The sequence below is a fragment of the Mobula hypostoma genome, chromosome 18 (assembly GCF_963921235.1).
Source record: "Mobula hypostoma chromosome 18, sMobHyp1.1, whole genome shotgun sequence".
NCBI lineage: Eukaryota > Metazoa > Chordata > Chondrichthyes > Myliobatiformes > Myliobatidae > Mobula > Mobula hypostoma.
Genome location: NC_086114.1, coordinates 24,165,787 through 24,184,402, shown reverse-complemented (window position 1 = coordinate 24,184,402; position 18,616 = coordinate 24,165,787). Strand labels below are relative to the sequence as shown.

The 18,616-nt window shown below is 43.0% G+C and overlaps 1 protein-coding gene across 3 annotated transcripts in view; it reads left to right on the top strand.

The window, feature by feature from the left end:
* unc5b (unc-5 netrin receptor B) overlaps positions 1 to 18,616 on the top strand; it is a 313,573-nt gene that overhangs the window by 54,171 nt on the left and 240,786 nt on the right. The window contains exons 1-2 of one of the 3 annotated variants that reach the window (XM_063070602.1): positions 6,953 to 7,028; positions 8,841 to 8,948. The exons of 1 other annotated variant lie outside the window; for it this stretch is intronic. In XM_063070602.1, coding sequence (XP_062926672.1) covers positions 8,861 to 8,948 — 88 coding nt within the window. In that variant the 5' untranslated portion in view covers positions 6,953 to 7,028; positions 8,841 to 8,860. Of the gene's footprint in view, positions 1 to 6,952; positions 7,029 to 8,840; positions 8,949 to 15,006; positions 15,153 to 18,616 lie in introns of those variants that run through there. One more of the 3 variants, XM_063070604.1, reaches the window with a different exon arrangement.

The following is an 18,616-nucleotide window of genomic DNA, read 5'->3' as shown; positions in this document are numbered from 1 at the left end:
TGACTGCAGATCTGGTCCACAACAGTGAGCCTAAGACCATCTCTGCGTGTCAGTGCTAAACAAATCCTTTAATGATACAATTATAGTTAATACCCTCTCCTGTCAAAGCTGGAATGTTGCTTGGAGCCTTTGAGAAGAATATAATCCACTCATTTTGTTCTCTTAATGGGGTAAAAAGAATCCATGAAAGGAAAGTAAAAGCTTGCATGTCAGTCCTGGGACATCCCAGGAGTGTTTGAAACAAGTGAACACTTTTGAAGTGTAAAAGGGGAAATGCTTTTGCCAATCTGCTCATAGCAAGATCTTGCAAACAGCAAGTGCGGTAACAAAGGAGATTCAATGATTCCGATGGTGAGGTGGTTGTTAGCCTAAGCACTGGACACCAGAGGACTAGAACTTGCAGTTAAATAGCAATTTTGTCCTTGAGGGATGAAATTCTGGCCAGATTTGCATTTGTAGCTTAAAATGGTTCACAGAGTTCAACTTCAGCCTTCAGTTCTATGTATGGCAATATTATCCTGCAATAGATAGTGCTTCCCCTGTGCTGTGTTTTAATAAATATGCGTAGAAACAGTGAAACCCGATGTTGTCATATGCTTTCAGTAAATTGAATGCCCAGGCTCTGGCATTTTTTTCTGGAGAAGTTGCAGGAGCCATTCATTGCTTGGAGATGTGAGTACGTTAGGCCAGTTGTGTTCAACAGGTATCATCAGCAGCATTCCACACAGGACTACCTCCATTGGTACAGCACCTTCATCAGCCACCAAAAGCCAATGTATTTTAAAGAACGGCAAGGAAATGTATCTCCACAGGAGAGGAGGAAGTATGGCCGTCCTGGTCAGCCAGACAGCTTTCACAGTAGAACTCCATTAATCCAGCAAGCTGGGGCCTTTTAAGAAGCACTGGCAGATTTTTCCATACTTTTGGATGTTAATACTACATAACTATTACACTGGACACTCAGACCCCACATAACGCTACCCCGCATAGCGCTGAGCAACGTGGTTATTCAATTCTTTATTGAAATCTTTTTAAATGATAAAAAATCAACACTTAACACTTCTCAAGAGGGGTCGCCAGAACTATAAACGTTCAATCAGCCAATGAGAGTAGCTTACATATGCTCTGAGCCAGTCACAGCCAACCATGTATTAGGTCATGCTCTGCCTCCCCCGCATTTGTATACGTTCTTCCTCCCTCACCAATTTATTCTATTTTTTTCACCCATAATACCTGGAAAACAGCTTGCAACTCCCAGTGAAGATAGTACATGTAAGATGTCTAGGAAGAGCATTTGCATGGACATGAAACTGCAAGTGATACAGCGTTTGGAAGCTGGTGAGCATCAGGCTGATGTTGGCGCCTCTTTGAAATTAGCTACATTGATGATCAGAACAATTATAAAAAAATGCAGATAGGATAAAACCTTCTGCAACGACTACCTCAAAGTTATCATCAATGAAGCTGACTTGTTCAAGGAGCTATTTGCTTGAAGAATTGGAAAATAGACTAAACACGATGAAACATGCCTCTAAGCCAGCTGATAATAATGGAAAAGGCAAGATGCATCTCCGATCATATTCAAGAAGAAGAGGAAGGTACAGTGGTAACATTCACAGCCAGCAGAGGTTGGTTTAAACAGGACAGTAACCTGCATAGCATGAGTGGAGTGTGGAAGAAGCATGCAATGACGTCCTAGGATTTCAAGTAGAACCAGCCATCCAAAGCATCGTTGAACTGGCCAATGAAGTGGGATTAGAGGATGTTAATGATGGCGACGTTGAAGGGTTACTGCATTCTTGTGGTGAGAGCCTTAATAACGAAGAGCTTCGTGGCAGAGCAATGCATCCTGGGCGAATCTGAGGATACGGTGGAGAAGAGGAAACACCAGCAAGAAACCTCACCACAACATTCCTCAGCACTAGCATCACCACAATCACACAAATCATGGACCGGTTCCTTGTTAATGACCCTGACTGGGAGCCAAACAATGGCAAAGAAAGGTGTACTGGACATGATTTCCAGCTATTGAGCACTGATTTATGAGAGGAAACTTAAGAAGAAGCCAAAGTTAGAGAGGACCCACAGCCTGGTCCCTGCTGTTAAGATGTAACCACAACCTGTCTCCCTCTGCTGCTGCTCCACTGATTAGGTCTGCTTGCATGTTTGTTACTCCATGAATTACTGTGTATAGATAAAGTTTGTGAGGAACTTTAGCAGAGAGCCTTTTCCATCCATCTGAGGGTGCAAGCAGAGGCTCGGTTCAAGGTAGTTACTCCAGTACAGTGGCAGTACTTCATGCTGCACTGGAGAATCAGCTACGCTTGTTGTATTCTGAGCTCCAGAGTGGGACTTGTGGGTAAATGTCCTCCTTTCAATATGCAGTGTTTTGGGGCTAGGGAGCAGTAAGTTATGAGGATTGAGAGGAATGTGGCTGAGGAAGTGGGTATAAGGCTGTAATAGAGCAGAAGAGCAACACAAAGGATAGAGGAGCTGAGAGTTGGCCAGTAACTCCTCCTAATGTAAATGGGACAGGCTCTGAAGTAACTTTGTTGATTTTATTCTCATTTAACCCAGCACAATAAGATTCCACGAAGCCAGGAACAGGATTGAGCTGTAGCTTCGGTTGAGCAAGATCCTCAATGAATAAGCACAAGAGATTCTGCAGATGCTGGAAATCCAGAGTAACATATATAAAATGCTGGAGGAACTCAGCAGGTCAGGCAGCACCTATGAAGGGGAATAAACCGTCAACGTTTCAGGTCAAGACCCTTCACCTTACAGGTCCTAACGATGAGTTTTGGCCTGAAACATCAACATTTTATTCCCCTGAATAGATGCTGCCTGACCTGTTGAGTTCCTCAACCGTTTTGTGTGTTGACCTCTTCAATAATTATCTTGCATCCACTGAATACTCACTGACTGTTGACTGTCTCTTTCAGACTGTGGCAAACTCCCTTCAGTGCCAAAACTGAGAGAGCATACTGTGGGCTAAAATCTCAGTAATAAGACCTGTGTAGTGTCGATACTGAGGGAGAACTGCTGCTGGTGAATAATCATTCCCCATCTTGCAGTCAAGCTCAGAGTTTGGGTGACAGCCCTGCCGTGATTTGTGATGGCACTTTCCTTTAACTTTACTGTGGGAGTGTTAAATCTGCAGTTGGTCAGCAAGTGGAGGCAGCCACGGCTGTCAGCCAGGATCGTATACTTGATGTGTGATGGCGATCTCACAATAGGATTACTGGCTGTGACACCATCTCGGCAGCTTTTATGGAATGCATCCTGCAGCTGGCTGCTGAAGATGTTATGCTCAGCACGTTCATTAAGAAGCATTAAGTCGCTCCATCTGAGCACTTGTTTACAGGCAGAGTCACCCACTAAAGCAGCCCCTGCAACGTTCACCACATCCCGCATTAATTCAGAGATCCTTGGAGTCACCGTGCGAGAGAGGGGAATCAGGGATGCGTGGAGAAGCGGGTGTTAAGGTTGGGGGAGGAACTGACAGAATTTGATTGGGGGTGTTCAAGGAATCATGGGTGGGTCTCTCAGTTGGCTGCAGGCAGTTTGTGAAGGGATTGTGGATCACTGGAGACTGCGTGGGGAGGAGAGATTGTGGGATGTAGTGAGGATCTCTGGCAGAGTGCAAAAGGCAGGTGGGGGTGACTGCGGGGATCTGTGCAGAGTGCGGGATTATAATATCTGCAGAGTGATCGTGGGGAACACGTCTGCAGTGCCAGGAAGAGTCTTGAGACATTTTGTTGCCTGTCCTGTTGTCTTCAAAACGATTCCCTGACATTACTGAGATTTCATCTTGGGTCTTGCCAGTGTCACGTCTAATCCTACTTCCTCCGCCCACTGTCCTTGCTTAGAGTGAAGAGAAAGGGGCATTGTTGGATGAAATTGGGGCAAGTGGTTAAAATTACCCCATTCCCCTGCAATCAGACACTGATTCGGAGTGCATGCTGAAGGGAAGTCAAGTAACACTCTACTTCACACAGGAAGTGTAGATGGCCCTGTATAGTGGGAGGGAGGGAATAAGAAGGAAGGTGTGGTATGCTCTTGTTGCTTCGGAAATCCCAAGGGTGTCATTTGATTTGCACGTGTCACACCTTGGTTTGTTGAGTACTCTCTTTCCATTACTATCGTCAGTGAGGAGAGGAGGTACAGGAGCCTGAAGTCCCACAGTCAACATTTTAGGACCAGTTTTTCCCCCTCCGGCATGAGCTTTCTGAATATTCCATGAATCCATGAACACTATCTCAGTATTCCTCTTTCTGCACCATTTATTTATGTTATTTTTATTTTATCAGTGATTTCTTTTATGTCTTGCACCATACACAAAATGTCAGTGATAGTAAACCTGATTCTGACTTCATCCTTTTGACTCATCAGAACCCAGAGCAGTATCTTTGTTACCTAATCTGATCTGTCCTACATCTCCAAAAGATTAACTACCGATAAGAAAAACAGACGAAGAAAAACATATTTATAATAATGTTCTGTGGTATCCCTGGTAGTATATTGCTCGTATAATAAAGGGTAAACTCGATCTCACAATCTGCCTGGCCATGGATCTTGTACCTTACTGTCTGCCTGCACTGCCCCTTCTCTGTTACTGTAACACTATTTTCTTTATTCAATTATTGCTGCCTACATGTACTACTTCAATGTCATTGTGTTTTCAAATGATTCATATGGATGGCATGTAAAGCTACATTTGGAAATAGTAAACAACAGGAATTCTGCAGATGCTGGAAATTCAAGCAACACACATAAAAGTTGCTGGTGAACGCAGCAGGCCAGGCAGCATCTCTAGGAAGAGGTGCAGTCGACGTTTCAGGCCGAGGCCCACAATGCTGTGCCGAACATGTACTTGCTTAGAAATGACCTAGGGTCACCCATAGCCCTCTTTTTCTAGGCTCCATCTACCTATCCAGGAGTCTCTTAAAAGACCCTATCGTATCCACCTCCACCACCGTTACCAGCAGCCCATTCCACGCACTCACCACTCTCTGCGTAAAAAGAAAACTTACCCCTGACATCTCCTCTGTTCCTACTTCCAAGCACCCTAAAACTGTGCCCTCTTGTGTTAGCCATTTCAGCCCTGGGAAAAAGCCTCTGACTATCCATATTATTTATATAATTTCTGTTTTTGCATGATTTTTAATCTATTCAATATACTTATACTGTAATTGATTTACTTATTTATTAATATTATTTTTTATTTTGTTTTTTATCCCTTCTATATTATGTATTACATTGAACTGTTGCTGCTAAGTTAAATTTAACGTCACATGCCGGTGATGATAAATCTGATTATGATTCAATTGCCCTCGTACAGTATGAGGTGAGTTGGCCTTTTTTTGTACTTGGTCTCTGAAATGGGACTTGAACTCTGGACCTTCTGTATCGTTGCATGAGTGTTAAATTACAGAGATATTCCTTCTAAAATTAGTCATAGGATCAAACAGCACAGAAGTGGTCTCTTCATTCGACAATGATCATTAAGCTTTAAGTTAGACTACATTAATCCCATTCTTTTCCCCTCAACTCAGCTGCTTCTCTCCACCCTTCCCCCAGTTCTCCTGCTACCCACTACATTAGGAGAAAATTTATAGTAACCGGGCAACGTACGACAAGCATGACTTTGGAATGTGGGAGGAAACATGAGCACTACAGGGAACCACATAGTCACAGAAAGAACATACAAGCTCCAAGTTCAAAGTATGATTATTATCAAAGTATGTATACATTATACAGGCTTGAGATTTGTCTTCTTGCAGGCAGCCACAAAACAAAGAAACCCAAAAAGACCACGGTGTAGAGAAGAAGAACACTTGGTGTTTGACAGTTTTTTTTCAATGGGTTCTTTTGGGTTTCTTTATGGGTTTCCACACACAATACCCAAGTCTTGGACTGAACCTGGGTCGCTGAAGCTTTGTTGCAATAGTGTTAACCACTGTCTGAAGTCTGAATTTAATTCATGGAGATGGGAGTCGAATTTGTAATCCGGGACTGAAACCTTGGGTCTTAGAATGGGGTTTGGGCATAATGTCTCCCAGGACTGCATAGACTGGGAGCCATGATGCCCAAACTCATTAGGCCCTTTTCCCACCAGGCCTTTCCATTCAAAAAAGAAGAGAAATTTAATCAATATTTTGAAATTAGTAAAACATGTTTGTGGATATATCATAGACAAAACTCCCAAGGAGCAAAGAAGCTTGATTGAATGTTAATCTCCAAATTTGAGGCACGTCTGGCACAGAATTGGAACACTAGCCCTTGTCACATATAAAGGAATTTTTATTGCCATTTCAGTGTGAATGCACCCTCATTTTTTTTGGAGGGAAAATGTCTTTCTCTATGGTGAGATTTGAACAAACAGTTTACACAGTGTATTATCAAACAGGTAAACTGTAGGCTTGTAACTCTTGTATGTTTGAGGTTTTATTGCTAGCTGTTGAATGAGCCATTCATCTCCTTCAGCTCAGAGTACATTAGACCACTTGTGCTCAGCCATGCTGATGTTCCCCTCTGCTCACTGCACTCCCGCACACAGTCTCTCTGCCTCTTTATAGCCTTCAGTTATGGGAAAGTCTGCTCGCTTGGTTTAGTATTTTTAAATTAAAGTGGGAAAAAAAAGTCCAATTGCTAATGGATCTTGATTGGGCCATGTGGAGAGACCATCCAGACTGCGAAGGCCAATTATCCTCGTGGTTGCTGTTTTTTTCCTAACTGCACATCATCAACCTTATTTACAAGAGGTTGGGGTAAATTTCAGATAGCTGCTAGAGAGTACAAGGCAGTCATTGCAGCTGGCTTGCCAATGCTGGAAGCATTTGTTCCTGCTTTGTAAATCCTTCCTCCGATCCCACCGCTCTCCTCCAGCCTTGCAGTTCCCTGACCCTTTGCCCTCCCTCCATCTCTGTTTCTTTCTCATCCTTGACAGGAATCACTCAGTCACCTGCCTACATCTGAAACTCTGGAAATTCGGGTCTCCATCGATTCCTACTTCTCTCTCCTTAAAGGTACTCTTCCCTTTCAATAATATATTGGAGGCAGATACTCTCACAACATTTAAGGATCTGGAGCAGCAGTTCCCAACCATTTTTATGCCCTGGGCCCCTGATACTAACCGAAGGGTCCATGGACCCCAAGTTGCAATCACCCGATCTAGAGGAACACTTAAATTGCCGTGCCTGACCTGAGTGCCGGTACATGGGAATTATTGGAAATGGGTACTCAATGGTTGTGCTTGACTATGGTTCTGCATGTAAGTTATAAGAAACGATCAGAACATAGAACAGAACAGCACAGGAACAGGCCCTTCAGCCCACAATTTCTGTGTTGAAATGATACCAAATTAATCAAAAAATCTTCTGCCTGCATGCGATCCTTCCGTTCCCTGCATGTTCTAAAGCCCACTGTGAAGTCCGCTTCCACCATTATACTGGGCAGTGCATTCTAGGCACCCATCACTGTCAAAAATAAAATTGCCCCTCACATCTCCTTTAAACGTACCTCCTCTCATCTTAAAGCCCTTACATTTTTACCCTGGGATAAGGAGCCTGATGCTGGAAATCCAAATCAACACACACAAAATGCTGGAGGAAGGGACTCAGTGGGTTAGACTTCCTTATGTTTCTGATGATTTATTTATTTATTCCCCTCAGAAACCACTATCCGGTCTACCCTCAGCCTCCAGTGCTCTAGAGAAAGCAAATTTATCCAACCAAGTTCAATAGCACTGCTGAGATGCATATCTTTTTAGTCCCTGTTCTCAAATCATCAAGTACGTGCCAAAATGCTACAAGTACATCAAATGAACTGGGGACCTCTTTGCCTTGGTTCGCTATATAGATTTGTTGAAAAAAGGGGAAAATTGACAGCTATGAGCAAAGCCTCTGTCATCTATAACAAAGCCGCTTTTTCTCATTGCTGAATATCGCTGTTGATTTGATAAAAAGTTTAATGCTTACAAAGGTCCAACAGCCTTGTGGTTTAAATTAAGCCTTGTAAATAAAGCAAGAAAAAGTTCAATAAATATAAATGACAGAAGAATTATTCTCTTCAAAATTAAAAACCTCTGTTGGGAACAGAGGACTTTAATGCAGTCTCAAAAATAAACATTCAGTATGAGTTCAGATCAGACTTTCAACCTGCCTTCTCAGGAGATTCCTCCCCCTCCCATCCACCTGTAAGCATCACCATTGATTTTAAGGAGAAGGAGGTAATTCTTCCCAATGTTTTGGGCCAATAACTACCCCACTTTAAATGAATCACTGGCTGTCCACTTCCCTCCGCAGATGCTGCCTGACCCTTTAAGTTCACCCACCAACTTGTGTTTTACTCCAGATTCCTGCAACCACAGTTTATTGTGTCTCGATTCTAAATCTGGTTTGTTTAAACATATGGATGTGTTATCATTAGAACTCTTTTATCACGAGGAAAGAGAGGTTGTCATCAGTACTTACTCCATGTGTGATTGATGGTTGGCCTCTTCTAAAGGTCTAGCAAACCATTCAATATCCCCAGCACCTACAAAGCATTACACAAAATGCTGAAGGAGCTCAGCAGTTCAGGCACCATCCATCACAGGAAGTAGATAGTCAACATTTCATCTGGACTGACTGAAGGGTCTCAACATTAGAGGTCGACTGCCCATTTTCCTCTACAGTTACTGCCTCGCCTGCCGAATTCCTCCAGTATTTTGTTTCCTACTTCAAATTTAGACAATTGAATTCAAATCCTCAAATAAACTTGCATTCATCATCTCCATTTGCTGTAAACAAACCAATCCCCATCCTCTGACATTTGTGCACTTTTGCTGTGTGTTTTAGGCTCCTGTAGAATCTTCCTGATGGTAGCAATGACGAGATGCCATGTCCTGTGGGATGGGGTGATTTTTTGGTGGTGGTCTACCTTGCTGCCTCAGAAGGTGCTAGAAGGTAAAGCCCTCAACACGTTTCATGTAGAACTGGATAAGCCCTTAATGTGGTGGATCTTACAATCTGTTCACAGGCTTTGTAAATCTTGTAAGTCTGGACAGTTTTTGTAGGCTGGCCGGGGTGATGGACCGAAGGGGTTCTTTTTACCCCAGTAACTTTGGTGGTTCAGTCCAGTGCTGTTCCATAACCTGAGGACATGTACCCACACTTTCACACTGTAATCACCATTGTTGAAATATGACAGCTAATTTGTGTACACCAGATCTCACAAGCAGCTAAAAGATAGTTGGATAATCTGTTTGTGTCATTGATTGAGCGATCCGTATTGGCCGGGTGTCTCCACTCTTCTCTGTGGTGTCATGGGATCTTGGGCGAAGGAGACCCGGTTTCACGCTCCATCAGAAAGATGGCACCCACTGCAGTCCAGCAACCCCTCGGTCGTTGAACTAAGGATGACTGCTGAGTGATGTCTCTGGGACTGGTTGAGAAGAATCACTGTATTGTGTGATCAAACTGTAGTTGCCATACAATATCTCTCTGTAATGGGTTGCTGAATTCATGGTGTTGAGGTGCTTTCCATATAACATAATTATGCTGTTCAGTGTGTGCAGTCTGATGACCAACCTCCCCCTCCCACCAACCAGGCCTCATTGCTTACAGGGCAGAGCCATCTGTCAACACAGTGACCTTTTCCTGTGACCTATTCAACACACTGAATGTGTTCTTGCATCAAAGTGCTTCATATTTCCGTCTGAAATCCAGATTTGGTGATGATTCTTTTCATCCTTGGCTGTTGAGTAGCTCTTTTCTTTGTGCTTCGCAGCGAGTTAAGAGCACAAAAGAATCAATGTATGTGGATTCACATGAGAAAGTCGGTTTCCTGAAGGCTGTCAGTTGTCTACCACTAAACTATCTCTCTGGATGCAGGCTGGACTGATTGGAGATGAGGGGTGGGTTAGGAAATCAACACAATTTTTGTAAAATGTCCAGACAATATTTACCTTCTTGGAGAGGAAAACAGAGTCTATAACGGCACCTCTGATGGTGGGGTGGGGGGGGGGGGAATGGGGGAGGGGAAAATCAATTACAGTACGCACTTCGCATGCAGAGAAAACTTGCTTTTTTCCAACGCAGCTCTTGAAATTAAACCCTTGTGTCCCATCCTTCTTTAGTGTGACTTCTCACGTGCCATTAGTAAAAACCGTGTCTCTCCCTGGCCATATAATACACCACCTACTGGTGCCACCTTTCAGATGGAATATCAAGCTGTGTATCGTTCATTTTACCTCAGCTGAATATAGGAAGTCCTGCCTCACTGTTATGTAGCCTCTGAGTAAATGATGTTGCTGCTGGAAATGCATTCAAACTCCGGTGATTTGGAGTTTGGTGGACCTGGACAAGAATATTTTCCATGCTTTTGAATGTTGCTCTTATTAATACCCAAGCAGGCTTTTTTTTAAATGTGTTACACTTGTAGCATAATATACTTTCAGGTGAGCTTAAAGCAAAGATTCCCAACCTGGGGTCCACTGACCCCTGTCTTAATGATAAGGCTCTATGGCATAAACCTCTGGTTTAAAGAGAGCAGGAAATATAAAAGCAGTAAAACCACCCACATTCCTGACCTCTTGGCTCACCCATTCTAGATTAAATGGTGAGCAAGATGTCTGTTAGTCAAGATTTTTGACTAGCCAGGTGCCAAAATATTGGGCTTTTACTCAGAACTATTTAAAAGACAGACGTCCAGAAAAGTGAATATGTATATGTGTGTGTGTGTATTTGTGCCATGTACGTGGCACATGCCCCTTGTGTGTTCTGTGCTTCTTTCTGCTATGCATAATTCCACCTGTATAAAGTGTAAATATGAAGCTTGCAGATTATTGGGTGACAGTGTCAGAATCCACCTGGGCTCTGCAAACATCTGAATTATTTTCTCCCTGATCCTGAATGGATTGAAGAGCTCCTCTGTAATGGATGTAATTACCTAAACTAGGCCAATTTCGGCTGTTGACACAAATCACTTGTGTAAATGTCCAGTAGCCTGATCAATTGGAGCCAGTGATGACTTGAGCTGTGATTCATGGCTTTCTGTGGCTCGTGCACAGACTTCCTGTAATAATTTGGTTCTTAAATGTTACCGAATGGACATTTGGCACTTAACATGGTCCTGAGGTCATTCTTAGTTGTTTTAGCCTCCTGATGATGAGATAAGATAAAACTTTATTTATCCCAAATGGAATTATTGTTGCAAGGTTGTTCAGTCAGAAATGTATACTTTAAAATACAAAATGTAAGTATTGAGGTATGAAAAAATACAAAATGTACATTAAAAAGTAATCGAGCAAAATACAGATGTGCAATGAAATCATATACTACAGGAGGAGGAGAAGCTCACGGGAGCCTAAACTGAAACACTATTCTAATTAAATTGAACAGTTTCAGGGTAATAGCTTACAGAGAGTGAAATTGTATAATAGGAGACTGTTCAGTCATCCTGCCCATGCTGTCCCTTCACTGTTCTTACCCCACCACCCTAAAGTAGTTGTTTTCTCTAGTTATTCAGCTTTCAGGAAATCCGTCTGCCTCTGCTTCCACTGTCCCTCGGGTACAGACCAGGTGCTGACAACTCACTGCATCATTCAAAAACAAAATTCTCACTCTCTTCCCCTTCTGTTTTTCCCAGTCATTTTTAAATCTATGCCATTCTGGCCAGTAGAAACAGTTTCTCTGTGAAAACCTTTTGGAGCACCTTAACCACAAGAGATTCTTGAGCAACACACACAAAATGCTGGAGGAACTCAGCTTGTCAGGCAGCGTCTATGGCTGAGAATAACACCCTGCAAAAACTCATTTCGGGGAGGTAGTACCATCCATTTGCGGGACTCCAGGAACTTCCGGGACAGGTGGGATGTCTGCAATAGAGCAGCTCCTTAGCAGCTGGCCAGCTAGTTTAAATAACGTTAGCTATGCTGATGAACGAATGACACCTGTTAAACTCACCTCAACATGTCTTTTATATTTTAACCCACCATGGGCAATAGAAAAATCACTGTTGCAAACAGTGTAGCGAGCAACGCTGTCATTATTTTTGACCCCTATTAGGCAGGGGTACACTTTAGTGTAGTGTGGGGTGAAGTACTTTTCATATTTTCTTTTTTTTGGAACATTCTGCCATGGTGCACACTCTCTCTCTCACTCGCGCTCAAAAAAATCGATTTCTGGGATATTGTATATAATTTGCGGGCATCAGGGAACGACAATCAATATGCGGGAGACTCCCGGAACTTCTGGGAGAGGTGGGATGTCTGGAATAAACAGTTAGTATTTTGGGCCTCGACCCTTCATCAACTGCTTGCACCCCTTCATAGATGCTGGCCGACCTGCTGAATTCGAACAACAATTTTTGTGTAGTGCACCTTAACCACCAGCACTTCAGTGAATCTCTGCCCTCTTAACATCTCAGATTAGTGGGCATGGTGGTGGAGGAGGATGACATTTCAAAGAGAATATTGGTTCATGTTTTAGGCTTACTGAAGCGGAGAGAATCTCTTCACCGATCTAAGAAGTTAGAGGATAAAGAGGGGTGGGGGAAGGTTACAGCTAGCTATATATATATATATAAAAAACAATGTTTTACGTAGTTCATTGTAGGGAGTGTGGGAGGTGAACAGAAATGTCAGTTCTCCCTGGGGTGGGCCACAGCAATAGAAACCAATGTGTCATGTTCTTGTGTACGGAGGGCAGTAGCTTCTGGGAAGAAGTCATGTGCGGCTCTCATGGGATTTAGAGCAAGGCTCTGACTTGTGGTAATGGATACAAGGGTTTTAAAAAAAAAGCTGGAACCCAGAATTCTCAGGGGTTTCAAAAAGTAAGAGGAGACAAGTGATGCGTTACTCGGATTGCAGTTGTGCTTCTGTTATCTGGGTGCTCCAGTTTCCTTTTATATTACCAAGCCCTACTGTTTTGTTGGTGAATTGGTCACATTGGTCTATTTGGGGAGCCCAGGTTTGTTGGGTCAGCCAGGCCTATTACCTTGCAGTGTCTCCAAAAATAAAATAGGAATATTCGACTTCTGACTCGGAGACAATGTCACTGGAGCAACCAAGGAATTAAGGTTCTAATAATTAACAGAAGATTCGGGATTTTAAAAGAAAACTAACATCATTAATGATGCCAGTGAACTACCTGGTTGTCGTCAAACCCCACCCAGTTCACCATTGCTTAGGGAAGTAAATCTGTTACAACAGACAATCTTGGAAGAACTCAGCAGCTTGAGCACCATCGGCTGTCCTTGTCTAGGCCGTATGTAACTCTATTCTCACCAATGTGAATAGCTTTTAATTAGCTCAGCAAGCCAGAACAGTTTGGGAAGCATTAAAGCTAAGTTGATTGTGAGGTGCACAAGTGCATCTATTCAAAGGTGCAGTGGAAAACTTGCAGCAGCCACTATGCGTAGGGCGTTGAGGTTTGGAGAAGGTGCAGAAGAGGTTTACCAGGATGTTTCCTAGCTTAAGAGGACATGTGCTATCATGGCAGGCCAGACAAATGGGTAATTTTCTCTGGAGCAGTGAAGGCTGAGGGGAGATCGGATAGAGGTTTGTAAGATTGAGAAACATAGACAGGGAGTATCTTTTTCCTGAAGTAGAAATGTCTAATACCAGAGGGCATGCATTGAAGGTAAGAAGGGATAGGTTCAAAGGGGATGTGAGGGGTAAGTTTTTTACTGAGAGAGTGGTGAACGCCTGGAATGCGCTGCCTGGTATGGTGGTAGAGGCAAACATGTTCGAGGCTTTCAAGAGATCTTTAGACAGGCACATGATTATGAGGAAGCTGGAGGGTATGGACATTGTGTAGGTTGGAGGGATTGGTTTTTGGGTTTTTTTAATTTACTTTTTGGCTGGTTTTGGGCTGAAGGGCCTGTTCCTGTGCTGTACTGTTCTAAGTTCAGCATCACAAGTAGATAGCATTTATTTCACTGTATTGGCTCCCTTCCTGTTTACCATGTATATCTTGGACTTTAGATACCACACTGAGTCATGTCATCTGTAGGAATTCTCTGATGCAGGCCTCTCCTTCTCCTGTTCTACCAGTCTGTTGCCACCAGCACAGTCTTCCATGAAGTGGTGTTCTGGGGCAATGGCAAAACCAGTCTGTTGTCGCTAGTACAATCCTCCGTGCAGTGGTCTTCTGGGGCAATGGGCGATGCCAACAAGCTCAATGAACTGATTAGAAAGGCTGGCTGTGTTATAGGAGTCAAACTGGACACACTGGAGGCTGTGGTAGAACAAGGGACCTTACGGAAAATCCTGACAATTCTGGACAATGTGTCTCACCCTGTGCATGCCATCTTGGCTGAACAGGGATGCACTTTTAGTTATAGTCTAAGACAACTGCACTGCTCCAAAGAGCACTATATGAGGTCATTCTTACCCTTGGATATTAGGCTCTGTAATGAGTCAACCTAAGTCAGAGAAGTGATGACTCCCTCTTGTTAGACTGTTTGAGATAACTTTATTTTTCACTCTTTCTTACTTCTCTTCGAATATTTGTATATCTGGTCATTTGTAATTCTACGGTGATACTGTCATTTCTTTTGAGATCATTAAAGTATCTATCTATCTAAATTCACAAGAAGTAAAAATTAAACATATACTTACAAAATTATACAAGAAAGAACTCAAGGTGGAACAATAAGAAACAAAGGCCATTGCAGTACAATATGGTCATAGTGTTGCTATACTGAGGTAGTGATGAAGGTTGGGTAGGTTAGTTCAAGAACCACGTGGTTGAATTAGTTACGGGCTGCAAGTTCTGGACTGACCAGTGATACCCACATCATATGAATGAAACAAAAAGGAAAGTTATCACTTCTACAACATTTCTCCAACTGCTCTTAGCTGCCTTGGGTTTTGCAAATAAAATGGGCATGGACTGCACCACAGGTAATTTATAAATGAATTCTTGAAATGTAAGATGTACAAAGGCTGTTGTTTTAAAATGAATTGCTTGGAGAATAATGTATCTGAGTGAATAACCAATACTTTCCTTTTCTTTTCAGGTAAGTGCAACATGCTTTATCTTCCTAGAGCTTGCTATGTGCTGTGGTAATGAGATAGCAAGGGATTAGCTGGAGGATTGCAAGCCGCATACTGAGCTGAATTCCCCTGGGATTGTGGAGCAGACGAGTATCTGGACAACTACTTGGTAATGTTGGCGTATTTTCTTTGTGATTTTGTGATTTGTTGGCGCGAAGCACTTCCAGCTCTTGTATTGTACCAGTCTGGCAGTGCCAGTATCCAAAGTACTGGCCCATCTTCAACTGCTTAATTCAGTCAGAAAGCCAGCTTACCTGGGGTGCGTCGAGACCCCGTTGCCCGCTCTGGTATAAGATATTCCAGGAGGATTGATCACATGAGCCTCTGGCTTGCCCTGGTGAAACTGTGGTTTTCCCATCTGTCTTCAGTAGTTTTATAACTAACTGGAATATATTCAAAGAATTATAAAGGGCACCTCAACGATTCAATAATATCCTTCCTTGGCCTCTGAGCACAGTGTCTGGGTGAGTGATCTTGAACTCCTGAAAACACCAGGACTGTACAAACCCACAAAACTGCACAAAACTAACTTGGGTAATATTTATTTATTTTATTTGCAATAAAAGCAAATATACTGACATTTTTTATACAGGTCGACCTTCACTAATCCGACTACCTGTAATCCGGTTCCTTCGATAATCTGGCACTGATTATGCTTAATGTGGTCCTTCTATAATTCGGCATTTTCACTAATCCGGCACTCCTCGGGTCCCAGGGGTGCCGGATTAGTGAAGTTCGACCTGTAGTACCCTTTCAGAATCTCCCAAACTACTTTACAGCCAATGAGATGTATATACAATTAGAATTTGAGTTTTTTTTAGCAACTGGTTTATTATTGTCACTTGTACTGGGATACAGTGAAAAAATTGCATATGAATCAGATCATTAGAGTGTAACATAAATCAATAACAGTGTCTCAGAGCTACAGAGAAAGTGCAGTGCAGGTAGAGAACAAGGTGCAAGATCATAATGAAATGGATCGTGAGGTCGAGTCCAATTTATTACCCAATTTAGTCACAGACAGCTCCCATAAATACTGTTGTTTCGTAACTACAAAACATAAAACTAATTGAAAAAAAACTTGGAGCTGGGAATAACATGTCTGCTCTAGTTTTGTTTTCAATTTAGTGAGGCACACACTTATGATATGGTGGCATGATGACATATGCCATTTATGTATATTTACCGAAAACCCGTAATGAATTACCGAAACAGCAAAGAATGCTTAACCAAACAATATGCTTATAATATTGCTCAAATATTCTTGAAATATTAAATTCACAACAAATACTAATGATGAAACCAAGTAATGGGAGGTAAGGGGCCAGAATAATCTAGGCTATCACCCTGAAATAATGCAGAAGGATTATTCTCAACTGTGTGTGTGTGTGTGTGTGTAAACAACATCATCTGTACTCCCTGTAACTGTATGGCATTTCCTGTGCGTCCCAGTTTTCTTCCACAGGTTGCTATAGTATTTTTGTATGAATTCTTTCAAGTTTACATTAGCAAGAGTAAAATAGCTGCTTTTCCCATCTATTTTATCCACTTTGATACTGATATTGCTTCATTGTTGTCACAGGTATAAAGTTTCCATAAAAGCTTGTCTGGTATACTGCTCATTCAGATCATATCATGACGCAGTGCATTGAAGAGAGTAGAATGTTTATAGTGTAAGTGATGAGCAGATCTGCATGGGGCAACAAGTCGCCTTGCTGTAGCGCCATCTTGGATCAATCTTCTATTCTGTTCTGTTTCCATCTATTGCTCAATATGCATCACCAATCTGTTATTTGAGCAACACACACACAAAATGCTGGAGAAACTCAGCAGGGTAGGCAGCATCTATGGAAAAGAATCCTGATGAAGAGTCTCGGCCTGAAACATCGACGGTACTCTTTTCCATCAATGCTGCCTGGCAATGCTGAGTTCCTCCAGCGTTTCGTGTGTGTTGCCCGGACTTCCAGCATCTGCAGAACTTCCCTTGAATCTGTTACTTGCGTCTTGATGTTGAGCTCGCCGTGCCCTTCCTCGTCAGCAACTTCAGCCACGATGGTGAGAGGCGTTCACAAATTCCACTGCTTGATAAGTGATGGGGAAGGAATCATTATGTAGAGGAAGGTAGCAGCTGGTATGGGGTGGGTTAGAATTCCTAAATGACACTCACTAGATCCAAAGTTAATCCCAAAGTATCATTACAAAGTCTCAGTTGTGGACAGTAAAGAGAAGGACAGAAAAAATCTGGTATGCCACATGGGTAAATGCACCTCCAGTAATCCAGACTCAGTCCTCATCCTGTGTGTTGACAGTGTGGAGTTTGCACGATCCCCTGTAACTGCTTGGGTTTTCCTGCGTGCTCCAGTTTCCTCCCACATGCTGAAAGTATGTGGACAAGTAAGTAAGCTTGCCACTGGAAACGTGTGGATAAACCCTGAGGGGAACTGATGGTAAAATGCGGAGAATTAAGCGGATTGGGGTAGGATTAGCGTGAAAATGGGTAAATTATGGTCAGAGCAGAATCAGCTGATTGCCTGGATGCATGTTGTATCTCTCTGCCTCTGAGTAAGTGTCTGTGAGCAGTGGGAAAGTGGTGGAATACAGTGTAAACAACAATGGCATTATTTACAACCTACAACTGCACAGTCAATTTTTAGAGCGGCAATTACCGTGCATAAATCTCAAAATGATTACCGATGAATGACTTTAATTGATGCAATTGCAAACATGCCATAAATCAGTCTTTACATATAATATGACTCTTGCTTCAGCATATCAAGTCTGGTCATGCTAAGCCCCTCCTGGTTCCCCATCTTTGCATTCCAAACCCTGTCCCGGTGCCTGTCTCCTATACAGATGCCAGTCATTAACAAGAAAAAATCTGCAATCCGAGCAACACACACAAAATGCTGGTGGAACTTAGCAGGCCAGGCAGCATCGACGGTAAAGAGTACAGTCGATGTTTCGGGCCGAGACCCTCCGGCAGCACTGGAGATAAAAAGATGAGGAGTAGATTTAAAAGGCGGGGGCAGTGGAGGGAGAAGCACAAGGTGATAGGTGAAACCGGGAGGGGGAGGGGTGAAGTAAAGAGCTGGGAAGATGATTGGTGAAAGGGATACAGGGCTGGAGAAGGGGGAATCTAATCGGAGAGGACAGAAGGCCGTGGAAAAAAGAAACGGGGGGGGAGGAGCACCAGAGCGAGGTGATGGGCAGGCAAGGAGATGAGGTGAGGGAGGGAAAAGGGGATGGAGAATGATGAAGGAAAGGAGGAGGTGCTATTACAGGGAGTTTGAGAAATCAATGTTCATGCCTTCAGGTTGGAGGCTACCCAGACAGAATATAAGGTGTTGTTCCTACAATTTGAGTGTGGCCTGATCATGACAGTAGAGGAGGCCATGGATTGAAATATCAGAATGGGAAGTGGAATTAAAATGGGTGGTCACTGGGAGGTCCCACTCCTTCTGGCAGATGGCGAGTGGATGCTCGGCAAAGCTGTATCCCAATCTACATCGGATCTCACTGATACACAAGAGGCCACACTGGGAGCACCGGACACAGTAGGTGGCCCCAACAGAC